We start from the raw sequence: 17,646 nt of genomic DNA, 5'->3' as shown, positions 1-17,646 counted from the left end.
GGTAAATACGGGTGTGGGACTAGAGGAGAAGAAGGAAAATAATTCTCCTCACAAATATAGTCAGGCCAACGCCTTTTCCCCTCAGCATATACGGCCGGGCTGAGTGAGTGGGATATTGAAGTGGTTGGAAGGGGGGTGCGTCATATGAGGCTATCGTATTTTGGTCACATTATGAGAAGGCAAGAGTCACTGGAAAAGACAGTCATGCTAGGAAAGGTTGAGGGCAGCAGGAAAAGAGGAAGACCCAACAAGAGATGGATTGACTCAATAAAGGAAGCCACAGCACTCAGTTTGCAAGACCTGAGCAAGGCTGTCAAAGATAGGACGTTTTGGAGGACATTGATTCATAGGGTCGCCATGAGTCGGAAGCAACTTGACGGAAGCAACTATCACTTAACACACACACACAAGCCACCTATCAGGTGCAGGAACATAAAGATGTCAATTTCCTCCCCAACCCCAATAAGCACCTTTATTTCAATCTTGACAATATATTTCTCATGAAGAGTAACAAATTGCAGCAGCCAGAAGCTTTGAACACACCTGTTCTGTTGTCATTGAGCGGGCAGCTACTCCAAGGTAAGGGCTCTTGGAAAGAATTCATGAAATACCACATCACCCAGGCCAAAATAGTATTATAATAGAGACTGACTAAGAATGACACCATCAGAGAAGCAAAACCTGCCAAATACAAAAGGACACACAGCACTGGCATAAACAACAACACCAAAGTTGTAGTCTGATGCACAGATGGCAAGAATCTGACACACCAAGAGAAGAGCAAATAATCAGAGTTCTACATGAAAAACTATCACTGTCTTTTGAATAATGCAATCATATGAATTAGCCTTTGGCATAAACCAGTGGTCTTCAGCCTTTCCAGACCTGGGATCCCACTGAGCTACAAACATGTGACAGGAAGTCATGTGGCATCAGAGCCAAGTGACGGGAAGAAGGGGAGCCAGAGGGGGATCAAGAACCGAGACAGCTAAGGACAAGAAATACAAACCAACACCAGGAGGTATTCCATAGTGAAGAATAAGCCAAGTCTCCGGGATTCCCATGGAGGAATCCTCTCTAAGGACTGAGTGATCACACACCATCCTGCTGTTCTTCTTAGTGTGTGTGTGCGTGCATGTAAGAAGTGACAGGAGGTATTATGTGCTTTCCCTCTGCACGTATGCACTAGCAGCATGTCCTTCCACAGAGTAAGCAAACATGGCAGCTGCAGAAGGACTTGCAATCCAGCAGGTGGGTCTTCATAATTTACCTGAGGATCCCAACCCCATGAACTGAATAGCACTGGTATTTTTTTTTAAAGCCTCATTCAAGCAATGGTCATAAATGTCTGGCAATCTATGCTGGCCTTCTTGTTTTTAAAGCTAGCCACATTAAGGTGATTTTCACTTTACTCTGGACATTTTGGCAGTCACTGAGAGATGGAAATGACATGCCACAAAGTGGACCAAGCTCTAGACATGATTGTTTGCATAACTGAATGTGCTATCACATCTCTAAAAACAGAACATTCATGTCACACGATTTCAACTCAAACATGATGCTTTCCAAGGGAGTTGATCAGACATTTGAGGACACACCATTCAGTGATGAACTGCAAGTGTAAATGTACCAGTCCATCACATATGCCACAACACTTTGTATCACCTCACATCATCTCAGACGCAATGGGATGGATCCTAAGGGCCACCTATTCCCACAAGAACTTACTCATTCAGTCCGGTCATCTTCAGGGGGCCTTGCTTTGGGTGCCCCCACAATCTGAGGCACGATGGGTGGCAACCTGAGAAATGGCCTTTTCAGTTATGATGCCAAAACTTTGAAACTCCCTTCCCCAAGATTTGTCGGTTTGCCTCTATTGTTGTCTTCTGCTGGTGGGTGAAGACTTTTTTGTTTGGTTTGGTATTCCCCTACTGACTATTATCAGCCCTCCTCCCTTATTGTGTTATATGCATTTGTGTGTTTATATGTTTTTATTGAATTGTTTAAATATTTTATATACACCTATATTTTAACTGTTGTTTTAATGTATTGATTGTTTTGACATTTGCCACCTTGGGGATCCTATTTGAGTGGAAAGGTGGCATAGAAATATTTTAAATAAAAGTAAGAACTAGGGTTGTGCATATCAATAAACCCGAACTGAAAATAAACCCAAAATTAGCTGTTTTGGTAAATTTCAGGATTCAGGTTTACCAAACGCAAAACCTGGGGAATGCAAAAACCCAGGGATAGATATTCAGCAGTTTTGGGTTCAGCTATTCATCTTTGCCTAGAGGCACAGCTCTGTGCTTTCTCCCCTTTTTCTTTTTCTTTTTGACTAGTTTTGTTAGGGCCTCATAGTTGGGGCCCTTTGGAGGTAAGGGACGTGTAATTGGAGCCAACTTGGACTGACCAACTGACAACTAGCTGATCTTAGGGCTGTTGATTCGGTTCATCCCGAACCAAAAAACAGCCGAATTTCCCCCAATTCGGCTGTTTTTTGGTTTGGGACTAACCGAACTCAAAAAAGGCGGGAAACGGGGGAGCCGAATTCTCCAACTTTGGGGGTTTGGTGAATAAATTTGGCAGATTCAGGGTTCCCCCGCGCCTTCACGGGGCTTCCATGAAGGTGCGGGGAGGGCCCTTTAAACAGATCTGCGCCTTCCGACCTGGAGGCACAGATCTGTTCCACGCCCCCCCACACGCAGAGGGGTTTAAAGACCCCTGCCTCTCTTCCCAGGACTCCTGGCTGGGAGGCACAGATCTGTTTAAAGACCCCCCACGCGCCTTCAGGGGGGTGCCCTGAACCTGCACGGGGGGCCCCTTTAAACAGATATGTGCCTCCCGGCCGGGAGGCACACATCTGTTACACACCCCACCGCCCGCCTTCCCGGGAGTACCGGGAAGAGAGGCGGGTGGTCTTTAAACCCCTCTGCACTGCCTGCACAGGTCATGACTTCAGCTGGCCCCAATATAATTTGCCCGGACCGTTACCATCTCTTGGAATCTGATTTTTCATGACCACATAAAGGACTGCTCACAGGATGTCATTTGCCACCAAAAGAAATGTTTTCCGTGTCTTATTTCTCTTGCATTTAAGCCTTTTCCCTCCATTTGGAAGCTCATTTGCATGGACATCATGCAAAGCGACCCAGAAACGAAGGCAGAGACCAGATTTTGAGGCACCAGCCTGGAATCGTCTCTTTCCGCCAGTCCTCAGCAATGCTGAACTTTTGTACCTGATGGACAGCTCAGCTCAAATGCCTGGGGGATGGGGGCGACCCATTTGTGGGCCCATAAAATTGGACCCCCTGTCCCAAAGTTCACCAAACGTTGGTGACCATTGAAGGAGAGTCCCTTGCAACCACACTGCAAATTTGGGGACTCTACCTCCAAAAACGCCCCCAGGAGCTTAAAAAAATCCCCATTGACTATAATAAGCCTGAATTTTTTGGGAAACCTGAAAATAAGCTGAATACCCATATTTACTGGTATGGGTATTCAGCTTATTTTGGGTTTACCACAAAAAAAAAATCGAGCCAAAAAACCTGAACCCAAAATTTACCAAAAACGTTTTTGCACAACCCTAGTAACAACCAGAAACAGAGTTCTCCAAAAAGCAGGGGTTTCCCACCTGCTCCTTCTCTTGCCTCCCTCCTCAGAGCCACTCTTGATGGTCATGGAACACTCTGGAATGCCACGGCAGGTAGCCTGGAAGGGAGGGGACCTGCAGAAACCCAAGACATCAGCAGTGGTTCCTGCCACTACTTGTACAGGGGCTCTCACCCAGTCCTCTTCAGTAGAGTCAAGTTGATATAGTTTATATCCATATCTAATGCACCACAGGAACAGGGTAATCAGATGATGGTAAGCACAGGTAAGTCAGCCCATACAGGCCTATTATCACCTTCAAAAAATAACAAGAACTTCTTAAAGACCACCCTGCCCAGGCACATTTCCAGGGATGAGCCACACTTAGCCAATTTCATGATTACTGCTCCAGGCAGCTGCAGAAACCTACCAACTCCTCCCAGGTAAGGTGAGATGGTACTCCAGGCTCCAATGCTCCCTTTCCTCAAGCACTGTCCGATGGCCAGTTCAAGATGAAACAACGGGATTCCTTCAAACACAAGCGCAATGAGATATGGAATCAGGAACGCCCCTAAAAAAAGAATACCCAAACACAGTAAACTCATGCCTTTGATCCTTTGGCATCTAACATCCTAAAACTGATATGACCCCTATGAAGCAAAAAGCAGCTTTACCTAGGGTTCTTTATACATTACAGACAGGCTCAAGGACTCGATTAGGTGCTTTATTAACTGTTCAAGTTCCCAGTTAGCAGTGAAGGGAACAAACCAAGAACTATTAGCAACATCCATCATGGTGAAGCCCCAATGGTTCTACATACTTCAAACTATTTTTTAGTGCACACTTGTTAGTTTTATGCTAAAACAAAATTAAAAGTACAGATTGCTGGTTATATTCCTTCCTATAGATCCTACTCTGGCATTGCTTAGGATTTTCATAATTTACATGCAAAAAGATTATCATCAATATGTTGTCTGAGGATGAATTGAAAAATTTTCTGGGGGGCAGGGACCAAATACCCAGCCCAAATGTGGAAGGTGGTCAAGATTACAAACAACAACAACACTTTGCCTTTTAAGAATTAGGAATGGCATGAAAAGAATTGTTTCATTTGAAATGGGCAGCATGTGTGTGAAATCACTTGTAGATGCTCGCTAGAGTTTTCCATTTCCTGTCAGGCATGGCCTGAGAAGAGAATGTTGTGGTTTCTCCAGATGCTGGTCAAGGCCTGCTCTAGCCCTGCAAACAACGTATTTAGACTGGACTCTGTGGGAATGCCGGTAGAATCCTACCTCCCTGACAGCTCCTGGGAGGGGGGTTGCCATGGCATCCAGATCTACCCCTATTTGCCCTATGCTCTTTCATATATGCCCTGTACCGTGCTTATAGTTTTCATTAGTGTCCATTTGACTCTTCGCTTCAGTTAATTTGTGGATTTTCCAATAATTTGGACCACAACTTGTTTTTTAACCTTTACCGTGGATATGATATATGGATATGGCATTGGGGGGTTGTTTTGAAGTTTAATTGTAATTTAAAAAAAAAAACATAATATTACTGTCCGTGTAGTCAGATAGTGTTACAGATGCTGATGTCCTATAAACCAACACCTATTCCATTGTAAATAAAATCTGAAAACATCACATGTTTGACGAGATGGAATATGCAATATTTCCTTGCTGGTAAAATGAGAAATCTGGTTTCTAGATATCTTTATTATATTACTGCATGGGAAAGGATAAAACAGTGGGGCCTTTTCTGCCAATCATTTACCTCTCATCGTAAAAGGCACCTCTCTGCTGAAGAAAATTGCTCTGTCATTTCCATTTGCCAGCGTTCCTGATGACCAATTAATCAGTTTTAAGTTCATTCTCTGAAAGCAGCTAGCAAGAGTCAAGAACAGAGATCCCTATTCCTGTTACCTATTGAGGTGTTACGGGCAGAAGTGGTTACAGTATGTCATAATCAGGACCAAACCCTCAAAGAGAGATGCTCAGTTTTCCTTCCAACATATGAACTGTTCCACAGTGGCTAATGCACATATTTTAAACTCATTTGTCAGAATCAATGATGAGCCAAACAAAAGAATGCTTTTATGATCCTAGTTGCCTAGAAGCCTGTTTGTTGGACTCTCATCTTTTGGGGCAAAAAAAATCCATCTCCATTAAGGCAGAGTCAGTAAATAACTGGATTCACTCAGGCAATAAATCCTGGTAGTAAAACTGATCAATCAGTAACTATAGAGAATGATAACAATCCCAAGTAGATCTAAAACTGAAGCTGTGTACAAGAGATGGCAAGGAAAGCCTTTTAGATGTCAGTTACTCTAATCAGCTCTGAATGAAAATTAGGCTGTTGAAGTGAGGCTGAGGTTATCAGCAAAACCAAAACTTTTCACTCTCTGGAAGCAACACAAATGGTTGCACATTGGTTCAAAAGCAAGCACGTGCTCCATCAAGAGCTTCTCATCACGGTCCCAAGGTTCTGCTGAGTGCATTGTCCCCTGCTCTTTCTCAAAGAGGCTTGCGGCCTCACCCCACCACGTTTCCTTTCACATGAACCCTACAAATTGGATTAGGCAATGTAGTTTGCTTCATTTGGGTGAATAGACATTTGACCTTACTGGATTCACTGTCCACTATACTACATTTGTGCAACTTGGGTGTCAGGCCTTTGCCTTTTTGCTGGAGCAAAGGCTTTTGACATAAGGTAGGCCAGGTTCTGGCCACACATCAAGTCCTTGGTTCTCATGCCTCTGAACTTCTGTGTACAGTTTCGCTCATCCTGTTTTCTGCAGCTGCGATAATGTTTAGTCTGTCTTCCTGGGTACTGCTTATCTCGGGGTTGCTTAGCAATGTTTACCTTTTCAGTTTGTAGTGTCTTAAGCATGTAACCTGCCTGTATTCATCATTACTAGCCTCACCTGCATGTAGGCAGTCAGTTCTTTAATCAATCTTTTTGCTCCTATTAAAGTATTACTGCTTCAGAGCTACCTGCCTGGATGAGTTTGCTTATGGAATGCTAGGGACAGACACCTGATCCTGACATTAGGCTAGTAATCCTTTTTTTGGGCTGCAATGCCGTGTTCTCCCCAACACCATGGGTGAAGCTCCAGACACCGATGTGCCCGATCTCAAGAGACAGTTGGTTCCCAACCAAGAGCCGGTAGACCCCAAGGTACCAGATGCGGAACCTAAGCAGCCAGAGAAGCTGGAGGAGGCCCCCATGTTGCCGTTGGGACAATCGCGACCTCGGGGCATGGACGGAGCAGTGCCCGGATTTCCGGACTTTTGTCCGCAGCTCTGACAGGAGTCTCTGTGGGTGCCCCAACACGTTAATACCCAGTGGTGGTGGGGAGCGGGCTCTGCCTTGGCCGGGAGGAGGATTGGGATTTTACAGTCGGCTCTTGGATGGGACCAACGAGGGATTCTGAGGAACCACCGCTGTGGGGCACGGGATTGCGCCACACGCAGAAGTGGTGAGAAAGGGACAAGGACTACCTATGTCTCCAGCTGCAAAACCATGAACTGGTTGAGAGGTAGCTACGCTGTGGAGCTTATTGAAGGGACTTTGGCAAGAGGTGAACAAAAACAGTTAAGCGCAGCCTTTGGTGCTGCCCCAGCAACCGCAAGTGCCGCCACCACAGCAACCACAAGTGCTACCGCCTCAGCAACCGCAAGCACCGCCACTGCAGGTGCCCACACTTCTGTGGAGGGAGTTGCGAGCCTCCTTTGATGGCTCAGGGGAGAAGCTCCCCTACTTTTTGATCCATGTGGACAGTTTCATGAGAGAGCAGGGGCCCACTTTCGCTTCAGAGGAGACTTGTGTACGGTATGAAGCTTTGCTGCTGGAAGGAGAGGCAGCGAGCTGGATGGTCCAGCAGTACGACCTCCGTTCCTGTGTGCTGTGGACCCTAGATGACTTTATCTTTGCGCTCAGACGGCGTTTTGAGGATCCGCACCAGTGCGCACAGGCCAAGTTGGCTCTGCTACAGCTTCGCCAGGGTGCCAAGTCGGTGATGCAGTATGTGAGGGAGTTCCAGTTGCTAGCAAGCAAAGTTGCAGATTGGAGCGAGGCCACGCATGTGCAGTATTTCCGTGAAGGACTGAACAGAGATTCTCCACTGGGTTTTCATGCAAAAATCCCCCCCTGATCTTGAGGGGTGGATTCTGCTGGCAGTGGAAGTGGAAAACTGCCAGCAATTATTGAATTTGTCTAAACAACACAAGGCACAGGACTCGGGGCCGCGGCTGGAGCAGGCAGTCCCGAGAGGAGGCTCCAGACCTCCAGCCATCCAGACAGCGGAGAGAGCGAGGCATTTTTAGAGCGGGGCGTGTCTGGTTTGCGGCAGAATTGGACATTTCGCTGCCACTTGTCCTTCCCGGTCTGAGGGTCCTCCAACCGCTGTGCGCTCGGCCAAGGAGGAGGCAGCTCGGGCAGGAGGCAAGGAGTCCCAGAAGACAAGGACCCTCCACTCTCAACCTCGCACCGACTGGCCAAGAGGAACAGCATACTACACAACTTGATCCAACGGGATCATGGATTACAAATGTGCCCGTGCCGAGCCAGGACAGCTCGTCAGCTTCGTAGGAGGGAGAGGTTTGGAGTCACCAGCCAAAACACGTCCCAGGTCTGCTGTAACAGGGGCTCCACAGCAGACTTCTTCCAACAATGAGCGGGGGGCTCCAGTGATGGTAAGCGATATGAGAGAGACTTTATTTGTAGACGTTATTTTACTAAGTCCCAAGGGGGGACCCCAGATTTCAGTGGAGGCTCTAGTGGACTCGGGGTGTGCACGAACCTTGATCAATGAGGAGACTTTTAAAGCTTTAAAAGTGAAAGCGGTGGACCTGCCCCAAGCCATCCACTTTGCTCAAATGGATGGCAGTGACTTTAAGGGGGGGCGTTAACCGGCGCACAGGCCGAGTAGCATTGGGAGTCGGGACTCATTGGGAGCAGATCCATTTTACGATAGTTCCTAGCATCCAGTATCCAATGGTGCTCAGAGCAAATTGATTACAAGGACACGGTCCCACCATAGATTGGCTGGCCCGGACTATTGCCTTCGCCCAGCCACAGTGTGACCGACACCGGAGAGAGGTAGTTGTGCGGGGGGGGGGTGCTGCCATGGCTTTGAAGAATCGGGATACTATACCCCCCAACTACCTGTAGAATACACCCAGTTTGCAGATGTGTTTAATGAGAAAGAGTGCGAAGTTCTGCCTCCCCACCGCAAAACAGACTGTGCCATTGAGCTGGTAGGAGAGGGCAGACTGCCAAAGGGGAAAATTTATTCCATGAGTGAGTCCGAAGGAAAAGTCAGTATTGCGGGATTTGTTGGATAAAAATATAGCTCGTGGGTTCATCCGACCCTCATCAGCACCTTGCTCTGCTCCCTCCCTTTTTGTGCATAAGAAAACAGGAGATCTTCGCTTATGTATTGATTTTCGCAGACTCAATGCAGTCACCCAGACTAATGCCTACCCCCTTCCATTGATTCCAGATCTGCTCAGTCAACTGAAGGAATGTCACATCTTTACCAAATTGGACCTAATCGAAGCATATTATTGCGTTAGAATACGGAACGGCGACGAGTGGAAAACAGCTTTCTCTAGCTGCTTTGGAATGTTTGAATACCTGGTTATGCCCTTCGGTCTTCAGGGGGCTCCTAGTGTCTTCATGCATATGATTAACGAGGTGTTACATGACTTACTTTTCAAAGGAGTGATTGTGTATTTAGATGACATTTTGATTTATTCAAAAACTTACAAGGAGCATGTGAAGTTAGTCAAAGAGGTACTGAGATGCCTCCGGGACAATCAATTGTTTGCAAAGTTGTCCAAATGTGAGTTTCATCAGGATAAACTGACCTTTTTGGGGTACGTGATTTCGCACAAGGGTCTGGCCATGGATCCTGAGAAAGTGAGGGTGGTGTTGGAGTGGGAGCCACTGGCAACACACAAACAATTGCAGCAGTTCCTCGGGTTCGCTAATTTTTACAGAGGGTTTCTCAACAATTTTGTGCAGGTGGCGTTACCCATAATGGATTTATTAAAAATGAAGGGGAAGGGGGATTTGGCCATTCTGCCTTCCTCCCGGTTGAATTGGACTCCAGAATGTCAGCGGGCTTTTGACACTCTGAAAAAACTGTTCACTTCAGAGCCTATACTCAAACACCCTGACTGTGAGAAACCTTTCATTGTTCAAGTGGATGCTTCTGATGTAGTGATGGGGGGAGCATTACTGCAAGTGGGGGAAGAGGGGCAACTTCAACCCTGTGTGTACTTTTCTAAAAAGTTTTCCCTGTCTGAATTGAACTGGCCCATTTGAGAAAAAGAGGCAGCCGCAGTCAAATGCGCTCTCACGGTGTGGAGACATTTCCTAGAGGGGGTCAACGTCCCGTTTGAAGTGTGGACGGATCATAAAAATTTAAAGGCTTTAAAAGGAATGTGCAAACTCACGGCAAAGCAGGTGTGATGGGCCGAATTCTTCTCTAAGTTCCTTTTTGTGTTAAAGCATGTGCCCGGCAAGCAGAATCAATTGGCAGATGCGCTTTCTCAACTCCCCCAGTATCAAAGCAAGGTAGATCATCCCACAGACTCGCTATTTACTCCCGAGCAGTGGGGGACTTTGCCTAGCCTGGCCATTCTTACTCGCTCCCAAGCACGAGAGTCCCCTCCCTTGGAAGGGCTGCCAGACTCATTCAAAGGTGCCTTGACTCAAGCCTGCAGAGCAGAGGGAGCCGCAAATAGCTTACCTGACAAAATAACTCTGCAAGGGGAGTTCTGGTTTAAAGAAAATAAACTGTACATTCCTGTGTCTCTTCGGCGGGAGGTGATGGATCGGGGCCATGGTTCCAAGGTGGCGGGGCATTTTGGGATTGTTAAAACCCTGCATCTTTTACGCAGACAGTTCTGGTGGCCAGGGATGAGAACGAACTTGGATTTGTTTATTCACAGCTGCCCCACTTGTGCTACAGCCAAAAGGGTGGTGGGGAAGCCACCCAGACTTTTGAAATCTTTGGAAACACCTTCGGCTCCTTGGGAAGTTATTGCCATGGACTTTGTCACGGATCTTCCCCGCAGCCGGGGGAAGATGGTACTATGGGTGGTCATGGACCTTTTTTCTAAGCAGATTCACTTGGTTCCTTACATGGGACTTCCCACGGCTCAAAAACTCGCTCGAATGTTTGCATCACATGTCTTCAAATATCACAGTTTTCTGCGCAAGGTAATTTCAGATCGGGGCTCTTAATTCATAGCAAAGTTTTGGAAAGCTTTTCTTGAGTTGGTGTGGAACAAGGTTTGTCCGGTGCCTATCAACCCCAGACCTATGGCCAGACTGAATGTGTCAACTCTGTACTAGAATGTTATTTGCGTTGCTATGTAAACTACCATCAAGATGATTGGGTGGATCTTTTACCTTTTGCTGAGTATGCTTATAATAATGCCTCCCATCAGTCCACTGGTTTTAGCCCGTTTCAGGTAGTGTATGGAAAGGACTTTGGGCCGTTTGGGAGTATGGATCACTCTGGGGAGGGCGCCGATGCTGAAGAGGCTGATTGGGTGAACATAGTACAAAATACTTGGCCCTGGTTGCAAAATTTTTTGGAGCGGGCCAAGCGCAAATACAAAGCACAAGCAGACAAACACTGTTCTCCGGGGTGGGACATCAAGGTGGGGGACCAAATATATCTGTCCACAAAAAACCTTTGCTCCCTACGCCCGTGTAAAAAACTCAGTGAGAAATATGTGGGACCTTTCCCAGTCTCACGGCTCATAAATGAAGTCACAGTAGAACTCAGTCTTCCAAAGTCCCTGAGGGGCATCCATCCAGTGTTTCATGTCAGCTTGCTAAAGAGATACGAACATGCACCCAAATGGCATCCCGACCCTGCTCCTGAGCCCCCGGTGTTGGTGGGAGGGGGGGAGGAACATTTTGAAGTTTCCAAGATCCTAGACTCCCGGATCCGCAATAAGGTGCTTTACTACCTGGTGCGCTGGAAACACTTAGGGCCTGGTCATGATGAATGGGTGGCTGAGCACCATGTGATTGCCCCCCCGTCTAGTTCGCCAGTTTCACGATGCTTACCCCCAAAAACCTCGCCCGGCTATTGGGAGGGAGGGGGGGCTTAGGGGGAGCAGAATGTCAGGCCTTTGCCTGTTCGCTGGAGCAAAGGCTTTTGACATGAGTTAAGCCAGGTTCTGGCCACATGTCAAGTCCTTGGTTCTCATGCCTCTGAACGTCTGTGTACAGTTTTGCTCATCCTGTTTTCTGCAGCTGTGATAATGTTTAGTCTGTCTTCCTAGGAACTGCTTATCTCAGGGTTGCTTAGCAATGTTTACCTTTTCAGTTCGTAGTGTCTTAAGCTTGTAACCTGCCTGTATTCATCATTACTAGCCTCACCTGCATGTAGGCAGTCAGTTCTTTAATCTATCTTTTTGCTCCTAATAAAGTATTACTGCTTCAGAGCTACCTGCCTGGATGAGTTTGCTTATGGGATGCTAGGGACAGACGCCTGATCCTGACATTGGGTCCAAACCAGACAAAATATTGGAGATCTCCCTATCAGGGCAAATAGGAATGGAGAGTGTGTGTGTGTTACACTGGGAAAATGGCTCAGGGGAAAGGGTAATCTCCTCCCCCTGAAGCAGAAGATCCCTCATTTAATCCCTTCTGTCTGAAGTCTGCATTCCTCTCCATGCATCTACATGGGTTTTGCACATTTTCATAATGCTGCAAACCATGCAAAACCCATTTGACCAGGGCTAATAGTGGGAGAGGGAGGGAACGCAGCAAGGGAGAGCCCGATCTCATCAGATCTTGGAAGCTAAGCAGGGTTGGTACTTGGAAGGGAGACCACCGAGGAAGACTCTGCAGCAGAAGACAAATGGCCAACCACCTCTGCTTAATCACTTGCCTTGAAAGCCCCTGGCTATAGTCACCATGAGTCAATTGTGACTTGATGGCACTTTAGAAACAAACATAGTAGGAGAAAATAAATGTCTTTGCATATCATGTGGAGTGAAAATTGGAGGGAGGAACATTATGCCGATGAAAATTGGAGGGAGATATGCCGATGACACTACATTACTGGCAGAAAATAGCAAATACTTAAAACGACTACTGTTGAAAGTTAAAAGAGAAAGTGCCAAAGCAGGACTACAGCTGAATATCAAGAAGACAAAAGTAATGACTACAGGAGAATTACACAACTTTAAGGCTGACAATGAGGAAATTGAAATTGTTGAAGACTTTCTATTCCTTGGCTCCATCATCAACCAAAAGGGAGACTGCAGCCAAGAAATCAGAAGGAGATTGAGACTGGGAAGGGCAGCCATGAAGGAGCTAGAAAAGATTCTGAAGTGTAAGGATGTGTCACTGGCAACCAAGATCAAGCTAATTTCGGCCATCATATTCCCTATTACTATGTATCGGTGTGAAAGATGGACAATGAAGAAAGCTGATAGGAAGAAAGTAGATGACTTTGAAATGTGGTGTTGGAGGAGAGTGTTACGGATTCCGTGGACTGCCAAAAAAACAAATCAGTGGGTTATAGATCAAATCAAGCCTGAACTGACCCTAGAAGCTAAAATGATTAAACTGAGGCTATCATACTCTGGTCACACCATGAGAAAACAAGACTCCCTGGAAAAGACAGTCATGCTAGGAAAAATTGAAGGCAGCAGGAAAAGAGGAAGACCCAACAAGAGATGGATTGACTCAATAAAGGAAGCCACAGCCCTCAATTTCCAAGATCTGAGCAAAGTTGTCAAAGATAGGATGTTTTGGAGGACATTGATTCATAGGGTCGCCATGAGTCGGAAGTGACTTGACAGCACTTAACACACACACACACACACACACACACACACATGCATATCATGAGCAATGAGACCTTCATCATATCAAGTTTTTAAAAAATAAATTATAATATTATAGTCTTCCACCTGTAAAGATTAGCAAGAGAGGTTTTCAAAATATTTCAAATCACGCAAAACCTATTTGATCAGAGCCAACAGTGTTTGAAGTGAAGGACAAGGCAACATCTCTGTGCAGTAAGCATACCAGGGCCGGGGGGAGGGGGAGGCAGTGGTATCAGCACACTGGACAGATCAAATCCGTCTGTTTGCTTTCCTCTTGTCTGTTCTGCTGCTGTCCATTTATTGCCTAGACTGATAATCTCAGGGACTTTCTTGTGCCCAGCTGCCCCTGCTCTCTTTCTCCAACTTCCAAGAGGGAAACATGTTCTCTCTGCCTCTCTTAGACTTTCATTACATGAGACACCTGATGTGAGTCGGGTTGGGGTTCTCCAATCCGACTCACAGTCAGCCAGTGAAGATGGGATGCACCTTAAAATCAACGGAGGAGGTGATCTTATTCTGAGTGTCAGAGCAATATGACACGGAGCTTCTACCCCCCCCCAATGTTTTGGCAGCAAAAGCAGCCACAGGCACATGCCTCTTTGGCCTCCCACTGGGCCACATGTCTTCAGTCACGGGATCCCAGTCCCTGGTCCCAGCAGCAGGACAAACTGGGCCCCTGCCAGTGGCCTCCTTTGCTACTAAAAAGAGTGCAGGAGGGAAGGTTGAAGCCCCTTCGCTGCCATGCTGCCACTCAGAGCAGCCCCCTCCCAATTGCTTTTAAGGTGAGCCTCTGCTTGAATATGTGACTGAACCTCAGCCTGACTCGTACAAATGCATCTTGTACAATGAGAGCCCTTGTTGGACAGCTAGTAAGAATGCCAATCTCATCTTTCATATCACAGTATGGATTTCTTTATCAATCAAGGATATCGGTTCCTTTCGTTTCCCAAAGCAACAAGCCTCGTGTGGGCTGTGTCTTAAGGCAGCCTCTACACCTGTGCACGGCCAGCCCAGGCTAGCAGAGAGGGGCAGAAAATCAATGTCTATATGTATCATCAGCAATGACATCATACTACTACATTCTTAAAAGAAACCACAGCCTTAAGTGTACATTGCTCAATAAACTATTGGGCATGCTGTAGCTAAGTATTCTTGGATCAGGGAGCATAAATGGGAATCTTATAGGGCTAAGACAGAGCGTGAGGTGTCTTTTCACAGGCTACACAGATCAGTACTTCCATGATTTACATACTTACTAAATGTAATACTCTCCTGAAGGGGGGAGGTACGGCTGGTTTTTAGGAGACTCTGACACCTTTTCTATGCTTTACAGCTCCCCATTGGTTATAATGTTGTTCTTAATCCTTTGGCTAAACTCTCAGGGCCACCAGCCCCCCCCCCCCCGCAGGATAGACCAGCTCCAAAAAGTCAATTGCATGTTTTCAATTATTCTTTTTAGGCCCAGGTAGAAGGCGGTCAAAAGGGTGACTGGAAATATCTTAAATGTGCCTAGAAAGGGAAAACTGGGGATAATTTATACTGTGTAGTAGAGGATCTGCTTGGCACGCAGGTCATAGGTTCAAATGCGCCCCCCCCCCAAATCTCGTTAAAAAAATCAGATTGTAGGTGATGTGAAAAACCTCTGCCTGAGACCCTGGAGAGCTGCTGCCAGTCTGAGTAGACAACACTGACTTTGATAGAAGAAGGGTCTAACTAACCGAATATAAGACAGTTTCATGGGGTCAACTCAAACACCTGAATGGAAGAACACAAGAATGGAAGGACTACATTCCTTTAAGAATATGAGAGCCATATTTTTGTTTACCCCAGACAGATAATCAACCACAAACCAAATATCCAGTTGCAGCCCTAATTTTCTCTTACCTCCTCCATAGGTTTGGCACAAGTATGGAAAACGCCAGACATTCCCAAACCCTACAGCAAATCCAACGCAGCTTAAAATATACTGTAATTTATTATCCCACTTCGGTCTGCTATCGTTTTCCTGGATTTTGGGGAAATCTACTGATGACGCTTTCGACATCTTCTTAACCTCTTTTTTCTTTCACTACCAACCACTAGAATAGTTGAAGCTCATGTACGTTATAGTAGAACTGGCTTGGGAGTTTTGAACAAGGGGAGGAACTTTTCACCTGACGTCACATTCAAGAGCATATCCACACGAAGAACCCACCCAAAGTAACTACCCTCTAGAAACTCCTTTGTATGCTTCTTTCTAATTTACAGATACTGTGTTAACTGAGCATAGATATTTAATCTTTATGTGTATGACCAATAAGCTTATACTTCCTTTTGTAACATACTAACCTTTTGTGCAGCTTTACAGATCAGTTCAATCACCCTTTAAAAATGGGATGCTAAAATAGCTTCAAAATCTAAGCATTATATGGGGGCAAGCAGACTGGTCTTTATTTTAAAAATTCTTATCTGAAAAGTATACTTGCATCTTTAAAGCTAACTGAAGTGACCTATTGATACAGCATAATATTTTGGAGAATTATCTATATCAACTGGAGGGGAGGGGTGGGAGGTAAAGGAAGCTTAGTCATAAAGGCACAAAGTGACCCTTTGTGCTTTCTGAACCTAAAGATTTCAAAAAGAAATAGTCCTGTGCAAAGAAATAGCAACAATAAAACAACATTGGGATGAATCTAGAGTTTGCAGAAGTAACTCATCACTCTCACCTGTTAATGAGCTGTTACTAAGTCAACAGTTTGGAAAGAAGTGTGAAATAAATGGAAACGGCTTCCTGACTTTCTTGCAGTGTTTGGAGTTAAATATTATTTCATTATGTACCAATGAGACCACTTCTGAACTCCCTGAAGTGTAGAATTGTTGGACTGGAAACATTCCCACCATGTCAAAGATTCTAAATCAGGCTTCCTGCTTCCCTCAGAGATGTTGGATGTTCAAAATGTATATTTTATCAGCCTGAATGCATTTCTTTTATGAATGCTCTTGCATCCAATTTTGCCTGTTCATTCCTATTATTTGTACTTGTGTTCCACCCCCTTCCACCAATAGGCTCAGGGTGTTCTGCATGAGATTATTACCCTTCACTCTCACAGCAGATGTATGGAGGTAGGATGGACTGAGCAAAACTGAGTGGACCAAGGTTCCCCTCATGGTTGTGCATGATTTTGAACCCAGCGTTTCCCCATTTTTCTCCACCAACTCACATTGACTCTCCCATTTATTTTTAGCTGGTGCACTGCGAGGACTAGAGTTGGCAGCTCAGTGGGAGAGCATCTGCTTGGCATTCAGAAGGTCCCAGGAAGGCCCCAACATCTCCAGTCAAAAGAATCAGGAAACAGGCTCTCTTTTCCATGGTGGTGTTAAGCATATGTTACATGGGTAACTATACTAACTACGACTAACACCAATCAGATTATTTCATGGCTAGCGCATGCCATTCTAATACTGACCAAAGAAAGGAGACGGAGAGCATGCACATGGGTCCTGATTTGCAAAAACCCAGCGCTAGTCCACTGCGGCAGCCCACCAAGGGCCCTTCTCCATCCCTCCTTCATTCTGTTGTTGCATCAACTGCAACAGGTGTAGCTTGTTGGCAGCAATTTGAAAGCTAAGAGGACATGCTAGAATTCCCACACAAGGGTGTGGGGGGGGGGGAGAAAAACAGTGGATGTTTGCCAGCTAGATATATAATTTGTTTTAATAATACATTATTTGAAAATAGAATTCAGTTATTTTTGTGCAACATATTGGCACACACCAGTGCACATCAGCATGCCCCTGGATGTCAACAACAGCATGAACTGTCTACTGATCCCACAACTGCTAAAGAGAAATTCCAGAGGGGCAGCCAAGCTAGATGGTTAACAACAAAAAAACAAAAGTGTGTCTTGTGACACCTTAAAAAGATGATTTCTTGTTTCACAAGCTTTCCAAGTGGACTCTAGTACATAAAAACTTCTGTCCCAGCAAACATGGCGGGCTTTCAGATGCTAGAAAACTCTCACTCTATTTGTTTTCACTGTTAAATGCACTAAAGTTATGTCCCTTTTCCTATGCCTGTTCACTCAGAAGAAAGTTCCATCATATTCAGTGGCTCCCGGACAAGTGTGCACTTCATTGCAGAAAGAAAGAGATCAGTTTTTCCATCCCTTAGTCCTACAAATCTTTTCCTCTCCTTTCCCAGGAAGTTTTG

The 17,646-nt window shown here is 45.7% G+C and overlaps 1 protein-coding gene across 1 annotated transcript in view; it reads right to left on the bottom strand.

Annotated features, from left to right (window-relative positions):
• Positions 1-15,501, bottom strand: part of LOC130489202 (sodium-dependent neutral amino acid transporter B(0)AT3-like) — a 54,227-nt gene extending 38,726 nt beyond the window's left edge. Inside the window, exons 1-3 of the mRNA XM_056862938.1 lie at positions 15,342-15,501; positions 4,022-4,162; positions 544-681 (exon numbers count right to left, since the gene is read on the bottom strand). Of these exons, the coding sequence (XP_056718916.1) occupies positions 544-681; positions 4,022-4,162; positions 15,342-15,501 (439 nt within the window). The remainder of the gene's footprint in view (positions 1-543; positions 682-4,021; positions 4,163-15,341) is intronic.
• Between the last annotated feature and the right edge of the window lie 2,145 nt (positions 15,502-17,646).

Source organism: Euleptes europaea, chromosome 17, assembly GCF_029931775.1.
Source record: "Euleptes europaea isolate rEulEur1 chromosome 17, rEulEur1.hap1, whole genome shotgun sequence".
Lineage (NCBI taxonomy): Eukaryota > Metazoa > Chordata > Lepidosauria > Squamata > Sphaerodactylidae > Euleptes > Euleptes europaea.
Note: the sequence above shows the minus strand (reverse complement) of the source record. Positions and strands in the feature narration are given on the sequence as shown.